At 50.3% G+C, this 21,376-nt stretch overlaps 1 protein-coding gene across 1 annotated transcript; it reads left to right on the plus strand.

Annotated features, from left to right (window-relative positions):
* Positions 1 to 74: 74 nt before the first annotated feature.
* On the plus strand, positions 75 to 21,119 carry Idh2 (isocitrate dehydrogenase (NADP(+)) 2). The gene is made up of 11 exons (XM_028873735.2): positions 75 to 255; positions 12,128 to 12,219; positions 14,670 to 14,835; positions 16,522 to 16,682; positions 16,766 to 16,909; positions 17,420 to 17,556; positions 17,739 to 17,890; positions 19,834 to 19,946; positions 20,075 to 20,172; positions 20,282 to 20,374; positions 20,768 to 21,119. The coding sequence occupies exons 1-11, from the start codon at positions 141 to 143 to the stop codon at positions 20,853 to 20,855; spliced, it is 1,359 nt and encodes a 452-aa protein (XP_028729568.1). The 5' UTR covers positions 75 to 140; the 3' UTR covers positions 20,856 to 21,119.
* The last annotated feature ends 257 nt before the right edge of the window (positions 21,120 to 21,376 follow it).

The following is a 21,376-nucleotide window of genomic DNA, read 5'->3' on the forward strand; positions in this document are numbered from 1 at the left end:
GACCCGCCTTCTCCCGGGTGAGACCCAATGGGGCGGCGGGCTCGGCAGCTCCGCCCCGGTTGGGTCCCGGCCACCCGGGCCAGCCGAGTCCCCGGCGCACAGCCTGGTGCAGCGGCGCGCTCGGACCTCGCGTGTTCGGGATGGCCGGCTACCTGCGGGCCGTGCACTCGCTCTGCAGAGCCCCGGGCCCGGCGCGGGCCTGGGCACCGGCCGCCCTGACTGTCCCCAGCTGGCCGGAGCAGCCACGGCGCCACTGTGAGTGCCGCCCCGGGGGGTGGGGGTGGGGACCGTGCAGCGCTGCGACGTGGCGACGTCCCGGGAGGGGGACCCCGGAGCGCCACTAGCAACACGCCGGCGGCCGGGGAACAGCGGTGTGCGGGTCGCCAAGGGCCGGGCGGTGGCCTCTCGTTCGGGGCACCCGCACTTGGCGCACCCAGGCTGCTGCAGGCGCAGGGCTTGGGGCGTAGGGCACAGTGGCAGCTGGTGGCCTGGGGCATGATTGCTGGGTCCCGTCAGGGCTGGGGCTCAGCAGGTATTCCGGAGGAGCGTTTTTTTTGGGGGGGGGGTGCCTGGGCGCGGAGTGGGGTATCCTGGCTGCTCTGCACCCTGGGAGGCGGACAAGCAGCCCGGAGGGGAGGGAGCGGCCTGCTGTTGCCCTAGGCAGGGGAGGGTCACCTCGCGGTCCCGGCGCAGACAAAGGCGAGGAGGAGAGGCCTCCACTTCCCCTTCGCTCCAATCCCTGATCACGCTGGTCCCTCCTCTTCAGCAGGCCCACGTCAGCTATTTTGGGAACCTTTACTCGACAGCTGGAGGAATGTCCTTCTATTTTTCCCGCTTTTGTTTGGCTGCCACTCCCCCCACCCTCCGCTGCTCAGTCCGGCCCTAGTCCTGGCCTTTTCTTGCTGGGCCCGCCACGCGCCGCGTGTGGGTCGGTCCCGCCTGGCATCCAAGCTGTGGCGAGCAGGCTGGGCACGCACTTTGTCATTTTCTGCAGCCAGACGTTCCCTTGAGGTCTGCATCGCTTGCCCTCGGCTTCCTTCTTAAACGTGAAGGTGCATCTCGGGGCAGAATGAGCAGGGTTTAGCTGCAGTCTCCGTTACCAACAGGCTGCCCAGCCTGGCATGTGGGCATCTTTTACACCCCAGCTACAAAAGACAGGGAACAATGTAGAGCACTTTTTTTTTTTGATGCCTGTTGCCACGGAAATTCTATCCTGACCTGGCCCAAAGCCCCTTGGGGTTAGCCAAGAGAATGAGGAAGAGGGGGTGGGTCTGGCCATGGGGCTTGTTCTGGCTAGAATGGTAATCTTTAACTGAGTGTGAGAGCAGCTGACTGGAGCTGGGGGCCAGGAGAGGGCGGGGCCCCTGACCCTCCCCTTTGCCAAGGAGAAAGGGACATTTCTGCTTTTGTGCTTCTGGGATCTGTTTCTGAGTCCTGAAACCCGGTCAAGTGTCTCCGGCCTCATACGGCAGGCCTGCATCAAAATATGGTCGAAGTTAGAGGCACCCAGTGCTCCTTTTTCTTTTTCACCTTTTCCCTTTTTGGGGGAGGAGGGGTCTGCATTAATGATAAAAATAAAACAAACAAAAACTACCCCGAGAAACCACACTAACAAGAAAACAAGGTTCCTTTGGGATCCTAAAGTTGGATATACATTTTAAAAAGCAGCCAGTGGAAGGTTCTTCCCAAAGGTCTCCAAGTATGGTGGTGCTTAAAAAAACAAAACAAAACCATGCTGTATCTTTGCTGCCCCACAGTTCTGCGTGCATTTTTCTCTCCTGTATCCTCCAGTAACTCCTTGCTGGCAGCTCTGAGAAGTCAGAACTTGGGAAGGTCTGAGACAAGCACTTAAGTAGACTCCCTTTATTTTGCTCCGGGCTGGAAACTTGGTCATTTCCTCACCTTAACTTTCAAGATGAAGAAACGTGGTCAGTTCGTCACCTTAATAACATTCATAAGGTGTCCTGCTAGCCCTGCACACTTGGAAGGGACGAGCAATCCCAAGTATCTCAGATCCCAGAATAAATTATTCAGTGGCTGATCATCAAATGTTTTTGTTTTAAAACTTTGTTATTTATTATGCGTGTGTGAGAGAAAGAGAGAGATAGATATGATGTGTGCGTGCCCATGTGTGTATGTTACAGTACATGTATGGAGGTCAGAGGACAACCCTGTGGAGTTGACCTTCTTTCTTCTACCTTTATCCGCCATCTCACAGACCTTTCATCAAGTTTTGCAGACCCAGGAGTCAGTTCGTATCTGTTTTGCCCTGAGCCTTGTTTTAGCCACTTCAGAGAAGTCCCGCAGCTGTCCATGCCCAGCACAGACTACCCCAGAGTTGGTTTGGGTGTTAGTGTTTGACTCAGTAGGTTTTGAGGGGAAATGCTCTAGAACAGTGGTCTAGACCAGGTCTCAACCTGTAGGTTGCTCTAGAACAGGTCTCAACCTGTAGGTCGGGACTCTTTGGGGTTGCTTAGCAGATATTTACATTACGATTCATAACCATAGCAAAATGTCAGTTGTGAAGTAAATAATTTTATGGCTAGGGAGGTCATCAAAACATGAAGGACTATGTTAAAGAGTCTGAGCATTAGGAAGATTGAGACCCACTGCTCTGGAAAGACTTGGCTGCCCCCAAGTTTCCACCCTCGCTGGGCTCTCTTGGGCTCATTCTAATTGCTCTTTGGTAGGCTCAGGGACCAGCTCCTTGTATGAAGCCAGGCCCTGTGGCTTGCTTTGGAGTTTGTACTGTGTAAAATGTGCCAGGGCCTCACACATGGCTTGCCGCCTCCAGCTCTTTCTAAACGTTATTTTGAGCCAGTCTCGCTAAATCATTCTGGCTAGCCTTAAAATTTGTGAACCTCCTGCCTCCACCTTCTGAGTAGGTAGGATTATAGGCATGTGCCTTGACACCTGGGTACAACCCCTCCCCCACCCCACCCCCCAGTGCTGGAGCCCCAACCCAGGAATTCACAGATGCCAGGCAAGCCTTCCATCACCAGTCACACCTCCAGCCCAGATTACAAATAGTCTTCTACTCTGTGAGCTGCTCTGGGCAGGGTGCCCATCATGTGAGAGAGTTCCCGGCTTCTGTGTGGCAGTGGCCCTGGGCTGTGGGAATGGGAAGAGCACATTCATCTCAACAGAGAGCGAGCCCAGGCAGCCCCGATGTATGACTTGTTCTTCATTGATACCGTTAGCAGATTGTATTCCTTTTCCGGCCAGATACCATGCAAGGTGTAGGGGACAGAGCTGGGAGAGGAGTGGAGAAGAGTTCTGTCTGTGGGCTTTAATCCTAGTGTGGAGGGAACAGGCATTAAGGTAGTTGACCAGTGTGACACAGAGAAATGATCTAATGAGAAGGGTCAGAAAGATGCACAGTGACCAAAGGCACTGAATGCTGAGGCTGGTGACCTGAGTTTGACCCCCAGGACCCACGTGGTGGAAGGAGAGAATGGAACCCCACAAGTTGTCCAGTCGTCCTCTGACCTCCAAAGGTACAGTGCAGTGCATGTGTGTGCACAGAGTAAACAGACGTAGTGCTGAAAGAACTGAATTGAGAAGGTGTGAGGTAGCCGGGCGGTGGCGGCACATGCCTTTAATCCCAGCACTTGGGAGGCAGAGGCAGGCGGATCTCTGTGAGTTCGAGGCTAGCCTGGGCTACAGAGTAAGTTCCAGGACAAGCTCCAAGAAAAACCAAAAAAAAAAAAAAAAAAAAAAAAAAAGAAGAAGAAGAAGGTGTGAGGTGTATGGGAGATTTGAATGGGGCAGGCAGAAAAGACCCAAATGAATAAAGTCTGAGCAGGGGAGGAAGCTGACTCTCTAGATATCAGAGAGAGTGGGGCAGGGAGGGACTTGCAGGTGTGTGATGACCAGGAGATGAAGTGCGTGGCAGCGGCAGGATTTTTTTTTAAGGGAACACATTCATGTAACTTAGAGTGTATTACTATGATTGTTCTATTTTATTAGTTATTGTTAATCATTAACTCTGCCTGATTTGTACGGTAAATGTTATCATAGTATGTACGTACAGGAGAAAGTACATTACACGCAGAGTTTGGAGCTGTTCCACTGTGGGTACTGGAGTATATCCCTTACGGAGAAGTGGGGATCACTGTCCTCATTTACATTCTTCTCAATTGGATAGGAGCATGGACAGATGGCTTTGAGGGCTCCGTCTGGTACCATCATTTCCCCCACCATTAGTGCCATCTTTTAATAGGTCCATCTTTTAGCCATCCCATCTCAGCACTGTGGTGGAGGGGCAGTTTCTGGTTTCAATTCATGATCTTTCACATATGGTCTCATGTTTCTCTGGCTAGCTTTGAACTCTCTCTGTTGCTGAGGATGATCTTGAACTTCTGATTCCCTCCACCTCCACCCTCCTACATGCTGGGATTATAGCTGTACACATATGCTCAGTTTATGCAATCCTGGGCTTGTGTATGTGAGGTAAGCCCTCTACTGAGTCACACCCCCCAGTTTCCTCTCCCTTTTATTTTGGTGTTGACAGTCATGTAAATGTCTTGCACGCCGGGCGGTGGTGGCACACGCCTTTAATCCCAGCACTCGGGAGGCAGAGCCAGGCAGATCTCTGTGAGTTCGAGGCCAGCCTGGTCTACAGAGTGAGTTCCAGGAAAGGCACAAAGCTACACAGAGAAACCCTGTCTCGAAAAACCAAACAAAACAAAACAAAAAAAATGTCTTGCACTGGAAGACTGAGCTTGCCACCTGGGCCACACCCTCAACCCTGAGGCCATTTTTGAGGACTTTGATTTTTTTTTTTTTGAGTGAAAAAGAAAGTTCTGCAGGATTTTACAATGTGTACTGCAATCAGATGTATTTTTTTAAAAAGATTTATTTATTTATTATGTACACAGAAGAGGGTGCCAGATCTCATTACAGATGGTTGTGAGCCACCATGTGGGTGCTGGGAATTGAACTCAGGACCTCTGGAAGAGCAGTCAGTGCTCTTAACCTCTGAGCTATCTCTCCAGTCCTCAGATGTATTTTTTTTTTACATATTTTTTTATTTAAGATTATTTTATGTTTGCCAGTGCTTGTCTGTATGTACACCATGTGCATTATGCATGTCTTGTGTCTGTGGAGGACAGATGAGAGCATCAGATCCTCTGGAATTGGAGTTACAGATGGTTGTGAGCCACCATATGGGTGCTGGGAATCAAACCGGCATCCTCTGCAAGAGCTTCAAGTGCTCTTAATTGTTGAGCCATCTCTCCAACCCCTAAATATTTTGTGTGTGTGTGTGTGTGTGTGTGTGTGTGTGTGTGTGTGTGTGTGTGCGCCATGCATGTGCTGGTACCTCTGAGGCCAGAAGAGGGCGTTGGATCCCCCACAGCTAGAGTTCCAGGTGTAATGAGCTGACAGATGTGGGTGCTGGGAATCAAGCTCAGATCCCAGGAGTACAGCAAGCCCTCTCAACTTCTGAGCCATCTCTTCAGCCCCATGGTTTATTTGTTTATCTTTTGCAGTGCTAGGCGTGGAACCCAGGCCCTCGGGAGATGCAAGGTGGCGTCGCTTTGCAAGTTTTCAGAAAGGCCTGGGTGTTGATGTTTGTGCTTTAAGTACACCTCTTTTCTTCCTCTCCCTCGACACGGGCACACAAGCTATGGCGTACATGGTGGAGGTCAGAGGTCAACCTTGGGTTTTGGCCCTCCCTTTCCACCTTATTTGAGTATGTCTTAAGTTTGCCACTGTGTGACAGACACCTACTGAGTCTTGCTCTTTTGATTCTGGGGTTTTGAATTTGAATTCAAAATTCAAAATTGGTAGGCAGCCCTAGCCCATTATTTGTGGTTTAGATGGTTTATCACTCCTTGTCTCTTTGAGACAGGCAGAGCGTGGTTTGTTTGCAAAACTAAACAACAGAAAGAAGTCTCAAACCCCCACCATCTGGGGTGCTCTAGAGGGTGCAGGCCAGGCCTGGAACAGGGAGGCCCTCCCTCCGGCTGGCTCTCCTTGCTCGTAGTGAATGCTCGCTCACTGTGTCAGGGGTAAGTCATTCTTCAGGACAGGCTGTGATTTCTGTGTGTTGAGGGGGTGGGTTTAAATTCTTACTATTTTTATTTTGGTTAAAATATTAACCTTGACAGCTTTCCTTTTTTGTTGTTGTTGTTGTTGTTTGTTTTTTGAGACAGGGTTTCTCTGTGTAGCTTTGCACCTTTCCTGGAACTCGCTTTGGAGACCAGGCTGGCCTCGAACTCACAAAGATCCGCCTATCTCTGCCTCTGGAGGGCTGGGATTAAAGGCGTGCGCCACCCCCGCCTGGCTGACAGCTTTTCTTTTTAGAATATCTTTTTTTTTTTACATTGATTTTGTGTGTGTGTGTGTGTGTGTGTGTGTGCGTGTGTGCGTGCGTGCGTGCGTGCGTGCGTGCCACAGCACTGGTATGTCAGAGAACAACTGGCAGGAGCTGATCCTTTCTGCCCACCAGGTAGAATCCAGGGATTGAACTCAGTGCTTAGGCTGGGCTATCTCTGGCCCTGGAATATCTTTTATTTATTCTTTGGTGATTTCTTTCTTTTTTATTATTTTAAAGGTATTTTAAAATTGATTCTTTGACAACTTCACACATCTATACAATGTATCTTGATTGTTTCTACCGACATCCCCTGACACTACCCACTCACTTCAGTAGCGGTCAGCGTTGTTACTATGTAGCCGTTACTATGTAGCCGTCAGCCCGAGACAGCTGCAGAACCTTTTCCTCTTGCAAAACTGAAATTCTGTATCTACGAAACAGTAACTTTCTATTTCCTTCTCCCTCAATCAACCCCACCCCCCACTGTGGGTTAATGGTCTAGACTAGCTGTTCTCAACCTGTGGGACCCCTTGACAAACCTCTATCTCCAAAAGTATTTACATTATGAATCATAACAATAGCAAAATTACAGTTATGATGTAACAATTAAAATAATTTTATAACAGCGTCACCACAACATGAGGAACTGTATTAAAAGTATCGTCACATTAGGAAGGTTGAGAACCTCTGGGTGGTGGTGGCTCATGCCTTTAATCCCCGCAGAGCCAGGCGGATATCTGTGAGTTCGAGGCCAGCCTGGTCTACAGAGTGAGATCCAGGACAAGCACCAAAACTGCACAGAGAATCCCTGTCTTGAAAAAAACAAAAAACAAAAAACAAAAAAACCCCAAAAGAACCCCCCCCCCAAAAAAAAGGTTGAGAACCACTGTTCTAGGCAATGTGTAAGTAGAATCCTACAGTATTTGTCTTTGGTTTTTTATTATGTTTGCTTTTTTTTTCTTTTGAGACAGAGTTTCTCTGTGTAACAGTCCTGGCTGTCCTGGAATGTTTTGTAGACCAGGCTGGCCTCATACTCACAGAGATTGGCCTGCCTCTGCCTCCTGAGTGCTGGAACTGAAGGCATGCGCCATCTCTCCTGGCGTAATGGTCAGTCTGTGTTATATGCTGTTCTTGGGGCTCACCTATGTTGTGGCATGTGACAGGCTTTTCTTTCTTTTCTTTTTCTTCCTTCTAAATCTGAATAATATTTCACGGATGTGCAGACCATATTTTGTTTGTTCATTCACTCATTGCTAGACACTACCTTTTGGTTGTTGTGAATGATGCTGCAATGAACGAACGTGGGTGTGCAAGCATTTTTTCCAGTCCTTGCTTTGAATTTGACCCTGGCTTTGGTTCTCTTGGTTTGCTTGTTTATTTATTTCTTTTGGCAGTACTGGTGATGGAACCCAGGGCTTTGCCCAGGCTGTGCAAATGCTGTACCATTGAGCGCATTCCAGGAAGTGCTCTTGCCTCAGCCTCCTGAGGGCTGAGATCACAGGAGTCGAGCATCACACCCGGTTCAAACCCCCACAGTTTACACTTGATCCTGACGAAAAGGCTGAGAAGCGATCTCTCCTGGTTGGCTTGTTGGTTGAGGTGGGGTCATTTGGAGCCCAGGCTGGCTCTGAATTTTATATGTAGTCAAGGATGACCTTGGGTTTCTGATCCTGCAAACCCAGTTTATGCAGTAATGAAGACTGAACTTGGGGCTCGTGAACTCTAGGCAAGCACTCTACCAGCTGAGTTACATTCCCAACCCCACTCATGATGTTTTTTTTATTTTAATTTTTTTTTATTTTTTTTAAAGATTTATTTTATTTTGAATATGTGTATATGTAGGGGTACTGAGCACATATTAATCCTTATAGGAGGTTGTGAGCTGCCTGAAATGGGTACTGGGAACTAACTCAAATCCTCTGGAAGAAAAGTATGTACTCTTACCCTCTGAGCCACCTCTCCAGCACCTCCTGATTTAAATAAGAAAAATTATTTTGTTTATGAGTGCTTTACCTGCATGTATGCTTATACGTGTACCGTGTGTATCGAGTGCCAGATCTCATTGTAGATGGTTGTGAGCCACCATGTGGTTGCTGGGAATTGAACTCAGGACCTCTGGAAGAGCAGCCAGATGCTCTTAACTGCTGAGCCATCTCTCCAGCCCCCCTCTCCTGATTTTTAAAATCATTTGTCACCAATGGATACTTAAAAAATACCACTACCTGAACCAGGCATGGTGGTATTGATGCCGGTAATCCCAATGCTCAGAAGACAGAGGCAGCAAGACTTTGTATTTGTGGTCATCCTGGGATAGAGTTAAAGCTTGAGCTTTACAGTAAGACCCTGTCCTCCCTAAATCAAAACCCAAACCAAGCAACAACAACAACAAAAATCTACTAATGGATGGGGTAGAGGGCCTGCTTAATAACATGTATGAGGCCTTGAGTTCAATCTTTGGCCCCAAATAAGAGAGAGAAAAAAAGAACAGAGCCACAGTGGCACATACCTTTAAACGCAGCACTCTGGGAGGCAGAGGCAGGTAGATCTCTGAGTTTGAGGTCAGCCTGGTCTACAGAGTGAGTTCCAGGACAGCTCAGGGCTACATAGAGAAACCCTGTCTCAAAAAACAAAACAAACAAACAAAAAATTCTAGAACTACATTTAAAAAAATCACGAGGGGCTTGCTTACAGTTTTAGGGCTTTAATGTATTATCATCACGGCAGGGAGGCAGACAGGTGAGGCACAGGAGTAGTTAGCAGCTACTTCCTCATTGTAGGCTGAGAGAGAGAGATTGGGCCTGACATGGGCTTTTGAAACCTCAAAACCCACCCCCAGTGACTCACTTCCTCTAACAAGGCCACACCTCCTAATCCTCCTCAAATAGTGCCAGTCCCTGATGACGAAGCATCCAAATATATGAGCCTGTGGGGGCCACTCTTATTCAAACCACCCTAGGTGCGTGGTTCAGTGGAAGAGAGTTTGGGGTGAGTATACATGGCACTGGGGTCTGTCTTTGTGGGGAGGGATAGGACATCAATTTTTAGGGCAAACCAAAAGGGCCTAGCTGGCTTGGACAGGTCCCTGCCCCAGCTCCTCTGGGAAGCCTCAGTGACCTGGAGTTGACAACAAACAGTGTTGTTTGCTCTGTTACCTGTTCTCTCACCCTCCCTCCCTGTGTGCTTCCACATCTTAATATCCCGGTGTCAATGGTGCTTACTTAGCACCAGGTTGCTATGTGAATAGATAGGCCAAGTTCTCTAATTCCATTAACACTCCCATGTACACCAGGGTGTAATCGGGACTTTGACCCTGTGCCCTGCTGAGGGGTGTGGCACCACATCAAAGCTGGCATAGGACTGTGGCAGCTGCTGCTGAGGTCGAGACTCTGAGAACTGGCTTATGGCGTAGTTTGAAAGGTTTAAAACCATCTGACAAGCTGTCTTTAAATTAACTCGCCTCAGAAGAGCTGTCTAGAAGCTAAGCAAGTTCTGCCCAGCAGACTGTCTCAGGCCCTTCTCACTAAAGCTTCAGACCAAAGTGAAAGAATTCTGTGGTTTGGGTTGAAGGCATCTTGGGTATGGTAAAGGGGTCAGCCATGTCTGCCTTTAGTCCCCAGGGAGAGGGCAAGTTCATGTCTGTGCTTTTGGCTTCCTGGCATCTGACCCACAAGGACGGGTTACAGTGAGCTAGGGACCCGACAGCAACCACACTCCCTAACTCTCCTTCTTCTCCCTAAATAGTCGCTAAGGTTCTCTCTCGCTTTATTGTACAAAATCACTTGCATGTCTTTGGGCAGTGAACCGCTTTGCTCCCTTTGGATGAGATTTACATTCAAGGGTGTTGTGAGTCAGAACTGAGGTATGTCATAGGGCAATGATTTGTTTAAGTTTCAGACAAACTTTCAGGTATTCCAGGCTGGCCTTGAACTTACTATGTTGTTAAGGCTGATATCGAACTTACCTTGAAGTTATCGACTCCTGAGTGCTGGGATTACTGGCGTTTGCCACCACATCCAGTTTATGGGATGTTGGGGATTGGGTCCAAGGCTTCATGCATGCTAGACAAGCATTATATCAACTGAGCTGCAGCCTGAAGCCAGTTTGTTGAGGTACTTTAAAAAATATTTTTAAGGAGCTGGAGAAATGGGTCAGCAGTTGGGAACACTTACTGTTCATACAGAGGCCCAGGTTTTGTTCTCAGCACCCACATGGCAGCTTACAACCATGCATAGCTCCTGTTCAAGGCAATCTAACACCCTTTCTCATCTTCTCAGACACTGCATGCATGTGGTGCACACACATACATGCAGGCAAAACACTCATCATACACATAAACAAATAAATGTTTAAAAAAATTAACATTCTTGTGTGTGTGTGTGTGTGTGTGTGTGTGTGTGTGTGTGTGTGTGTGTGTAGGTCAGAGAACAACTAGAACAAGTTGGTTCTCTCCCAGTATTTGGGTTCTAGAGATCGAACTCAGGTTGTTGGTCTTGGTGACAAGCTCCATTATCTGCTGAGCCGTCTTGCCTGCCCTTGGTGGGGTTTTGGTACTTTCTCTAGAATGACCGACTCACAGGTCTGCTTGACTCAGAGGCTACATCCCCTTCTCAGGTGCCATACGCCTGTGTTCCCAGAAAGGAAGGTCCAAGTCCTCAGGGCTTTGTTGTGTTCCTTCTCTGTAACCTGAGGCAATAAGCCGGGCATCTCTGACCCTCAGCTTCCTCATCTTTAAAATGTCATGAGGGTCTGGAGAGATGGCTCAGAGGTTAAGAACACCAGCTGCTGCTCCAAAAGACCCAGGTTCAATTCCTAGCACTCACATGGCAGCTTACAACTGCCTATAACTCCAGTTCCAGAGGATCTGACACCCTTACACAGACGTACATGCAGACAAAACACCAATGCACATAACAATGTTTGTAAAAATCACTAAAGAAAAATAAATAAATAAAATAAAAGTGATGAGTATTGTAGCATGCACCTGTAATCTTAGTATTTGGGAAGTGAAGGCAAAAGGGTCATGAACTTGAGGCTAGCCTGGTCAAACAGTGACTGTCAGGCCAGCCTGGGCTACATATGCAGATGCCATGCAAAAAATAAATAAGCTAGTGTGGTAGTGCAGGCAGGTAGCCCCAGACCCAAGGAAGTTGAGGCAGGAAGATCAGACATTCAAGGTCATCCCTGGCTATACAGAGAGGTCAGGAGCCTGGCCTCCATGTGACTCTGTCTCCAAAACACCTACCTACCTACCAACCAACAAAAAAAAAAAAAAAAAAAAAGATGGCGCTGGGGATGCTCTCCTTGGGGTTGCTTTGCAATGAGATGGTGATTGGAATAAGCAGGCTTGGTCTGTTGTCAGATACGTCTTAGGCTCTCACTGTGGGTCTGTACATGCCTCTCCTGGCTCCAGGCTTTTGAGAGCTCGAAGCTTGCAGACAGGTCAAGCTTAGTGTCTTTGAGAGGATTGTATTGGAAGGACACACAGGGAAAGCAAAGAGCCGAGACTTGGAGAAGTGGTGAGTCTGTCCACCTGAGGATTTGTGGGCAGGAACCCTGGACAATCTTCCCCTGTTTGGTGCTGGACCAGGTAGGCCCAGCTGGCTGTGGTTCTCTGTTGGTCTCTTCAGTTTCCAAGGGGAGAGGATCTGGCTGGCCAGGCTGCCCCCAGCCCCTTACGCTGGGTGTGATGGATTAGCTCTATACGGCCATCCTCCATGTGCAAATGCAGGTCTCGAAAGCAGGAGAGGGGGCGGTTGGTGGGCTCTTGGAGCCTTTGATTGTGACGTGCTATGTGCCCATTTCCAGATGCTGGCAAGAGGATCAAGGTGGAGAAGCCAGTGGTGGAGATGGACGGCGATGAGATGACCCGAATCATCTGGCAGTTCATCAAGGAGAAGGTAACGCGCCCCCCTCAGTGGGCGGCAAGTAGATGGTCAGTCCTACAAGGTTTCAGGTCCGCATGAGTCCAGTGGTTCCCTGGTGGACAGCAGTCCTCCTTTTTACTGTCCGCCCCACCCTCCTCATGTTAACAACATTAGTAGTTGTTAGGTTTTTTGCTGTCGGCCAGTGCCTGTCCTGAGCAGTCTGGGGCTCTCACTGGTGCTGAAATGTGCAAGCTTTTTCAAATCTTTTTCATTTGAAAGTTTTTTATTACATTTGTTTGTTGGTGAGCATGAATGTGCCATGGCGCACAGGTGGAGGTCTGGGGACTTGTCGATTCTCTCCTACCGTGTGAGCCCTGGGGATTAGACTCAAATTGCCAAGCTTGGCAGTAAGTGCCTTTACCCACCGAGACATCTGTCAATCACAAATCTGTTCTTAAAAAAAAAAAAAGAAAAGAAAAGAAAAGAAATTGGGGGTTGGCAAGATGGTCCAGTTGGTAAAGGTACTTGCTGACAAGCCTAAAGATGTTTGGTTTTGTTGTTTGGTTGGTTGGTTGGTTTTTTGTTTTTTGAGGCTGGGTTTCACTGTATAACTCCCCTGGCTGTCCTGGAACTTGCTCTGTAGGCTAGGCTAGCCTCGAACTCACAGAGATCTGCCTGTCTCTGCCTCCTGAGTGCCAGGATTAAAGGTGTGCGTTACCACCACCAGACCCAAGCCTGATGATGTAATTTCAATCCCCAAGACCCACCTGGAGAAAGGAAAGGACATATTGCTACAAGTCGTCGTCTGCTCTCCACACCCTAGCCATGGCGCACACACACCTCCACACGTACCCACACAATAAATAATAGATATAATAAAAATTAATTTGTGTGTGTGCACAGGGGTCAGGAGAGGGTGTTCGATGTCCTGTCACCCTCCACTAGTGTGCTGGGGCAGTCTCTCCCTGGACTGGAGCCTGTGTTTTCTCTGGTAGGCCGGAAGCCAGCAAGCCTCAGTGGTCCTCCTGCCTCTCTCCCACATCTGGGCTTACAAGCATGTACAAGATGCCCTGTGGGTGCTGGAATCCAAATTGCTGCTCATGATTTTGTAGCAAGTGGCTCCTAACCACTGAGCCGTCGCTCCAGCTTTATTTTAATTAAAAAACATTATTTGAGATTGGTTTATTTTGTGTGTCTAGATGTTTTGTCTTTGTGTATGTATGTGTACCACATGGGTGCCTGGTGCCCTCAGAGGTCAGAGGAAGGTGTTGGATTCCCTGGAACTGGAGTCATGGGTGGTTGTGAGTTGTCATGTGGGTGCTGGGAACCGAACCCAGGTCTCTTACAAGAGAAGCAAGTGTTCTTAACCCCTGAGCCATCTCTCCCGCTCCCCTACCTCCTTTAATTTCCTCATTTAATTTTTTTTCTTTTTTAAGCCAAAGTCTCACTCTACATCTCAGGCTGGTCTGAAACTCACAGTGGTCCTCTGCTTCAGACTTTTGAATCAGGAATTACAAAGTCATATGCAGCCATACCTCCCTGTAAGACAGGGCTTTTTTTTTTTTTTTTTTAAATATATCTTAGCAGGGCTGGAGAGATGGCACAGCCATCGAGAGCCCTTGTCCTTGCGGAAGACTCAGGTTCAATTCCCATCACCGACATGGCGGTTCACAACCCTCCATAACTTCAGTTCCAGGGGATCCAATACCCTCTTCTGGTCTTCATAGGCACCAGGCACGCATGTGGACAGACATACATGCAAGCAAAACAGCCATACATGCACTCAGGAGGCAGAGGCAGGTGGATCTCTGTGAGTTCCCGGCCAGTCAGGACTACATAGTGAAACCCTGTCTCAATCAATCAATCAATCAATGAGTGAATGAATGAATGAATGAATAGACTTATTTTTAATTATGTGTAAGTGTGTATGCCTATGTGTGGGTATGCCAGTTCCCACAGTGGCCAGAGGTGGCAGGTTCCCTGGAGCTGGAGTTACAGTGGTTCCCTGATGTGGCTTCTGGGAATTGAACTTGGGCCCTTCTGCAGGAGCAAGACGCACTCTTAACTACTGAGTCACCTCTCCAGCCAGAGACAAGTCTTAACTGTGTAGCCCAGGCTGGCCCCAAACTCCTGATCTTCTTTCCTCAGCCTCCCAAGTGCTGGGACTGCAGGTGTGTGTCACCATGTCTGGCTGAGGCTGCCCCATCCCCGTAAAGATCGCAGACCACTTGGAGGAGAAGGGGGACCCCGCTGTATTATAGACTTTGGATTTAGCTGACTTGATGGGGCACTAGAGTAGCCGGAGATGCTCACACCTGGCTCCCTTCTGCGGAACCCAGTGTGGCTTACCTCTCAGAACCCAGCCTCCTGCCATCTCTGCCTCGCTGAGGAATGGCTCCCTCCTGTGACCTCGCTCACATGCCTTGTCATCCTGCCCAAGTCAGCCTTCTGGCTTGACACTTCGCTCGGGCTCTCTTCCCTAGCTCATCCTGCCTCACGTGGACGTCCAGCTCAAGTATTTTGACCTCGGCCTTCCACACCGTGACCAGACCAATGACCAGGTCACCATCGACTCTGCGCTGGCCACCCAGAAGTACAGTGTGGCTGTCAAGTGTGCCACGATCACCCCTGATGAGGCTCGTGTGGAAGGTATGAGGTGCGGTGGGGGGTCACAGAGGCTGGCAGCGCCCCTGAGGCTGATTTCACTTGGAGCCTGGGTTGGGGTGATGGGGACTGCAAGGTCAGTCCAGTCTTGCTGAGAGGACCTGCTGTACAGCAGGGCCTTTGAGGTCACGATGGTGCAGCTGGGGGAGGTGTGGTTGGGGACCAGCCTCATGTTCACGGCCAGGCCAGGCTTCATGTCTGGCAGAGGCCAGGCGGGTATCCCCGCTCTGGTGCATGGCTCACATCAGTGAGAGGCGTCGGCAGTTACAGGGAGGAAGGAGACGGTGCTGGCGCTCTCACTGTGGTGAAGGTCTTGAACAGCCTGGCCCGCTGACCTCTGGCCTGTTGGCAGGTTGGTCTACAGAGGCTGTGCGGAAGCTGGGGGAGGGTGGGTATCCTGACGCTGCAGGGCTGGCTGCAGGCTAAACTTGCTTTCCCCGGAACTCAGCCTTTCCACTCTTCTAATCCCCCCCCCCTTTGCCGTGTGACTGCTTAATCACCTCACCGTACCCACCATGGCCTTTTCCTTTCTCCGCATCCCTTCTTCTGGCAGCTGCTGAGATCGACAGCCTGCCTGTCTTGGCATTTTTCTCTTAAACTCCAAAAAAATGGTCCCTAAGCTTCAAAAACAACAGGAGAATATGGTTTAGGACTTTTCTGTAGTGGGTAGCCAGGGCTTGGCGGGACCTGGAGAGAAAACTCTCCAGCTACACTTTTCCTCCCCAATTTCTGCAGCATGAGGAAGCTAGGAACAAGCATTCCAGATGGTCTTCAGAGCTGGGGGTGTGGCTCCAGGGTGGAGTACTTGCTTAGCATGCATAAGGGCCCTGGGTTCAATCCCCAGCTCTGCAAAACAACAACAAAGAAAAACTCAAGAAACATCAGCCGTCTCTAGACCACCTGCCTATAGCACATTGGAGTGAGTTTTAGTCCGGAGCTCTTTTCCTTGATGTTCCTAAATCCTAGAATTAAAAAAAAAAAAAATGCGAGTGAAAGTCCTTGGAGAAAAACTGAGGCCCTTGTGCATGCTAGACAAGCATTGCGTCACAGAACTGCATCTCCAGCCTGGTGCTGGGGTCTGTAGCTCATTCTTTTACGGACAACGTCTTAGTGTCTTGGGCAGGATGGGGTAGAGGGAAGCTGCCCTTTCTCTTGGCTGAGTAACCTCGGTGTGGACCTGGGAAAATGGCGGCCAGGCAGTGTTCCGGGCACTTTACAGACAACTCATTTAGTGAGAACCCAGCACACTTGGTATTTCATCAGCGATTTCATTTCACAGCTCAGGCTAAGGTCCGTTGCAAGCCTCAGTCACAGCTGGTTGATTCCAGGGGCCACGTGTTTATACTCTAGACCTCCGGTTCTCAGCCTTCCTAATGCGGCCATCCTTCAATGCAGGTCCTCAGGCTGTGGTGACTCCCCCAACCATTAAATTATTCTCGTTGCTGCTTCCTAACTGTAATTTTGCTCTTATGAGTCATAATGTAAATACCTGTGTTTTCTGGTGGTTCTTAGGTGACTGTAAAGGGGTCGAGACCCACAGGTTGAGAACGACTACTCTAGACCCGTCTACCTTCTCCAGGAGAACATCTGGGTCCCCTGTCTGGCTGTGTTTTGGCTCGGGGTGCATTCTGGTGGCTCTGTGACGGGTCTGTCTTATCTCTGTCCTCACAGAGTTCAAGCTGAAGAAAATGTGGAAGAGCCCTAATGGAACTATCCGGAACATCCTTGGGGGAACCGTCTTCAGAGAGCCGATCATCTGCAAAAACATCCCCCGCCTTGTCCCTGGCTGGACCAAGCCCATCACCATTGGCAGGCACGCCCACGGCGACCAGGTAGGCCGGGCTTGGAGACAGTCAAGTCTGTTGACTCATGCTCCCCATGGGAAGCCCTGGCTCGAACGACCTGTTCTCTGCAGTACAAGGCCACAGACTTTGTGGTAGATCGAGCTGGCACGTTCAAGATGGTCTTCACCCCGAAGGACGGCAGCAGCGCCAAGGAGTGGGAGGTGTACAACTTCCCTGCCGGTGGCGTGGGCATGGGGATGTACAACACCGACGAGGTAAGGCCCTGGCCAGCCTCCTCCCCAGCTCATCTCCACCTCCGCCATCCTGTAGCTTTCTTTACTTCTGTTGGCCTCATTCTCTTACCTGGGAGAGATGGAAGAGACCAGGAAGGAGCGCAGGCTTGCGCCGGCCCTGATTGGGTCACATGACCACCGTTGAGCCAATCACAGATGACCATAGAGGACGGCTCTAGTTGGAGAAGTTGGAGACACATGGTCAAACCTAGCCCTAGCCGTAGGCAGCTTAACCAGGTCTACAGCCAGGCCCGCACCGGCTGTGAGGTCTAGGAAGTGTGAGGTAGAGAGAGCTGTCCAAAGTGAAGTTGGTGGTAGGGGTCTGTGCTCCCAAAAATCTGGAGGGAGAAGACGGGCCAGCCAAAGCAACGGGGTCTCACTCCATGGTGGTAGGGGTCGAGGAGGCTTATGGAGATAGTGCTGGCCCTGGGACCATGGGCAAGACTGGCAGTCCTCAGGCTGGGGGCCATGCTATGCCCGCTCTCCCCACAGTCCATTTCGGGCTTTGCGCACAGCTGCTTCCAGTACTCGATCCAGAAGAAGTGGCCGCTCTACTTGAGCACCAAGAACACCATTCTGAAGGCCTATGACGGGCGTTTCAAGGACATCTTCCAGGAGATCTTTGACAAGTAACAGCCTCTGACGCTTTCTGAGGGCACCACAGCCTCCCAGCTCCCCTGCGCCATCCCTGCTCCGCCTGGGGAGGTGGTGCTCCCTCCCAGTGTGCTTGGTTCAGCTTTGGGGTTCAGGGAGGGGTCCTGAAGCTGCCAGCCTCCTGTCCGCGCCCCGAAACAAGCCCTTTTGCTCCCAGGCACTATAAGACTGACTTTGACAAGAATAAGATCTGGTACGAGCATCGGCTCATCGACGACATGGTGGCCCAGGTGCTCAAGTCTACAGGTGGCTTTGTGTGGGCCTGCAAGAACTATGACGGGGATGTACAGTCCGACATCCTGGCTCAAGGTACGCTAGGATGACCTGCTTCGGGGGGGGGGGGGAGCTGTTGGTATCCCATGACTGAAATGATTTTTTTTTCTTTATTAAAATTTTCAATATGATTGTAAGCACAGGGTTAAGTGAAAGAGGGGCTCTTGGGGAGAAAGTAAGATACATCCAAGTTAGGCCGGGCGTAGTGGTGCACGCTTTCAATCCCAGCACTCAGGAGGCAGAGCCAGGCAGATCTCTGAGTTCGAGGCCAGCCTACAAAATGATCTACAAAATGAATTCCAGGACATCCAGAGCTGTTATACAGAGAAACCCTGTCTTGAAAACAAAACAAACAAATAAAAAGATACACCCAAGAGCATGAGTGTGGACTCCTCAAAGAGTCATCTAAAGGGGTGTGTGTGTGTGTGTGTGTGTGTGTTCCCCCGTGGAGGCCAGAAGTTGGTTTTAGGTGTCTTCTAGTGTGCTCCATCTTATTATATATATACATATATATACACATATATTATATATACATATAAAATACATATATATTGTATTTTATATATGAGTGGTGTGTCTTCATGCACATCAGAATCTGATCCCATTACAGACAGTTGTGAGCCACCATGTGGTTGCTGGGAATTGAACCTAGGTCCTCTGGAAGAGTAGTCAAGTGCTCTTAACCACTGAGCCATCTCTCCAGCCCCAATATATTTTTTAAAAATTACATTTATAAGGTCAGGCACGGTGGCATTATGAACAGAGGCAACTGGATCTCTGTGAGTTTTAGGACAGTCAGAACTACATAATAGACCCCGTCTAAAAAACGTTTATGAGTCCATTATTTATCTGTCTGTCTGGCCAGTACTGGGATCCTACACAGGTCCTCATGAGAGCCAGGCAAGCACTGAGCTGCCTTTCTTTATTTGTGCTCGCGTGCGTGCGCTGCAGCACACACATGGGGCGTGGAGGACACCTTACAGGAAGTGCTTCTGTCCTTCCACCACGTGGGTCCCAGAGGCTGACCTCAGGTTGTCAGGCTTGGTGACAGGAACCTTCGCCCCCCTGGGCTCTCTTATTTTTTGAGACCGTTTTCTCAGTGAACTAGAATTTAAACTAGCTGGCTGCTGCGTCCAGGGCATCTGCCCATCTCTGTCCCTGTGACTGGTGTGTGACAAGGCTGTTCTAATACAGAAAGAAGTGCGGGATGCTGGGCACAGGGGCTCACGCTTGTGATCTCGGCACTCAGAAGGCTGAGGTGGGCAGATCGATGTGAGTTCGAGGCCAGCTTGGGTTAAATAGTGAATTCCAGGATAAACAAAAATGAAACAAGGCAGAAAAAGAGCTCTTGATGGCTCAGCGAGTGAAGGCACTTCCGCCAAGCTCGACAGCTTGAGTTCGATCTCTGGAGCCTACATGGTGGAGGAAACAGACTCTTGCAAGCCGTCCTCTGACCTCTACTCGGGCACGCGTGCACCGTCCCCTACACAGAATAAAAGCAAATAAATGTAAAACACGAAACCTGAGCTGAATCTTTTCCTTCTGTAAAGGGCCCGCTTTTTCTTCCTTGAGCCTGCCCATTCCTTGTGGGTCTGGGGGAGTTCTTTTGATTCCCCAGGGTCCTTGACAACAGTCATTCCAGCTGAAATCTGGATCTGGGGGACATTTGGAAATAAAGTTTGAAAGCAGACTCCCAGCAGCAGAAACTGTGCGGGTCGCCAAATAGCCGAGGGCAGCTTGTTTCTGTTTGAAATGGCCTTCTGGGAGGCCGCAAGATGGACAGCCGCAGGCTGTGGGGTCTGGGAAGGGAGCACACAGAGGAATGTTAGCACGTTGAGGACAGCTGCCTGTGAGGGCTGTATGGTCCTCTCAGCTGCAATGGGCTGGGAATGGGGCTCAGAAGATAAGGAGGCATCCAGTCTAAGATGAAGGGTCTGGAGCTGAAGCATGACCTTGAGGGGACATCTGCCCACCCCCAGGCTTTGGCTCCCTCGGCCTGATGACGTCTGTGCTGGTCTGTCCTGATGGGAAGACAATTGAAGCTGAGGCCGCCCATGGGACCGTCACCCGCCATTACCGAGAGCACCAGAAGGTAAGTGTGCACCTCAAGATCCAACGCCCATTGGCCCTGATGGCTGGGGGGGATGCGCCTGATCTGTCCGTCTAAAGGTGGGTAGCTCTCTCTGGGGCTCAGCTGTTGATCCCATGGCCTGTCCCCAGGGGCGACCCACCAGTACCAACCCCATCGCCAGCATCTTTGCCTGGACACGGGGTCTAGAGCATCGAGGGAAGCTGGATGGGAACCAGGACCTCATCAGGTGAGCACACGGGGAGAAGCTGAGCAGCGGCCTGCCTGCAGCCCATGCCTGCAGCCCATGCATGGTTCTGCCCAGCGTGCCCGGGGCCTCACCGCCACATTCCCCACAGGTTTGCACAGACTCTGGAGAAGGTGTGTGTAGAGACCGTGGAGAGCGGAGCTATGACCAAGGACCTGGCTGGCTGCATCCATGGCCTCAGCAAGTGTGTGCTTTGGGATACAGGGCCTGAGACCTCAGCAGGCCGGGGGAAGCCAGGGGAAGGACTTGGGGGCCCCTCTCATGAGTCAGTATAGCTGCCTAGGGTTGGGGGCAGAACAAAGCCTGAGGTGGTCCCCACGGGCAGTTGCTCAGTTTCTCCAATCTCTTCTCCAACTGTCTCCCGGCTTCTCTCTTCCGAGACCTATGTCAGTGGCTTGTCGCTCTTAAGTTTCTGCTAAATTCACTGTGGCCCTCTGGCAGTGGGCTGTTGGAGAACTCAGACCTGTGCCTGGTGGCATGAGATGGCCATTCTGATGCCTGAGGTCTGATGTGCCCGGGAAGGGCTTGGTTGACGGCCTTCAGGAGGCCTGATTCGCTCCCATTGTTCTCTTGGCAGTGTGAAGCTGAACGAACATTTCCTGAACACCTCGGACTTCCTGGACACCATTAAGAGCAACCTGGACCGAGCTCTGGGCAAGCAGTAGGGGCAGACGCGGCCTAACTGCAGTGGGTGTTCCATACATGGCAGGTGTGAGCCTCACAGCCTCTCTGGTGGCCTTCCTAGGGGACATTTTTTCTATGATGGAGATTTTTTTAAAGTATGTGAGCGGCTTCCCCTCACGGTGGACACGAGGCAGGAATGGTGTGCCTTACCTCAGCCAGCCAGTGTGTTTTGCATACTGTAATTTATATTGCTCTGAATCACATGGTGCCATATTTAGCTACTAAAAGGCTCTTTGCAAAACCGTCTTGCTGTGTTTGTCCCTGAGTGGGAGGAAGCAGCTGGCAGGGTGCCCCAGGGACAGGGTTGGGGTGCCTCCGGCTGTTAATAGGTCAGCTAGGAGGCCCAAGACAGCTTGTGGGCCTCATGCGCTCTACAGAAGCTGCCTGAGTTACTAGACTTTTGGGGTAAGGCAGGCCCTGGATTCTTCACAAAACTGTCTGCAGTCTTTGTCCCTGAGCGGGAGGCAGCTGGGGCCTAGGGGCAGAGGCTCACACAGAATTC

The sequence above is a fragment of the Peromyscus leucopus genome, chromosome 1 (genome assembly GCF_004664715.2).
Source record: "Peromyscus leucopus breed LL Stock chromosome 1, UCI_PerLeu_2.1, whole genome shotgun sequence".
Classification (NCBI taxonomy): domain Eukaryota; kingdom Metazoa; phylum Chordata; class Mammalia; order Rodentia; family Cricetidae; genus Peromyscus; species Peromyscus leucopus.

Coding starts and splice junctions, on each gene's coding strand:
- Idh2 (XM_028873735.2), top strand. CDS start 141: ATGGCCGGCTACCTGCGGGCCGTGCACTCGCTCTGCAGAGCCCCGGGC. Junction 12,220..14,669: donor GGCAGTTCATCAAGGAGAAG/GTAACGCGCCCC, acceptor TCTCTTCCCTAG/CTCATCCTGCCTCACGTGGA. Junction 19,947..20,074: donor ATTACCGAGAGCACCAGAAG/GTAAGTGTGCAC, acceptor GCCTGTCCCCAG/GGGCGACCCACCAGTACCAA.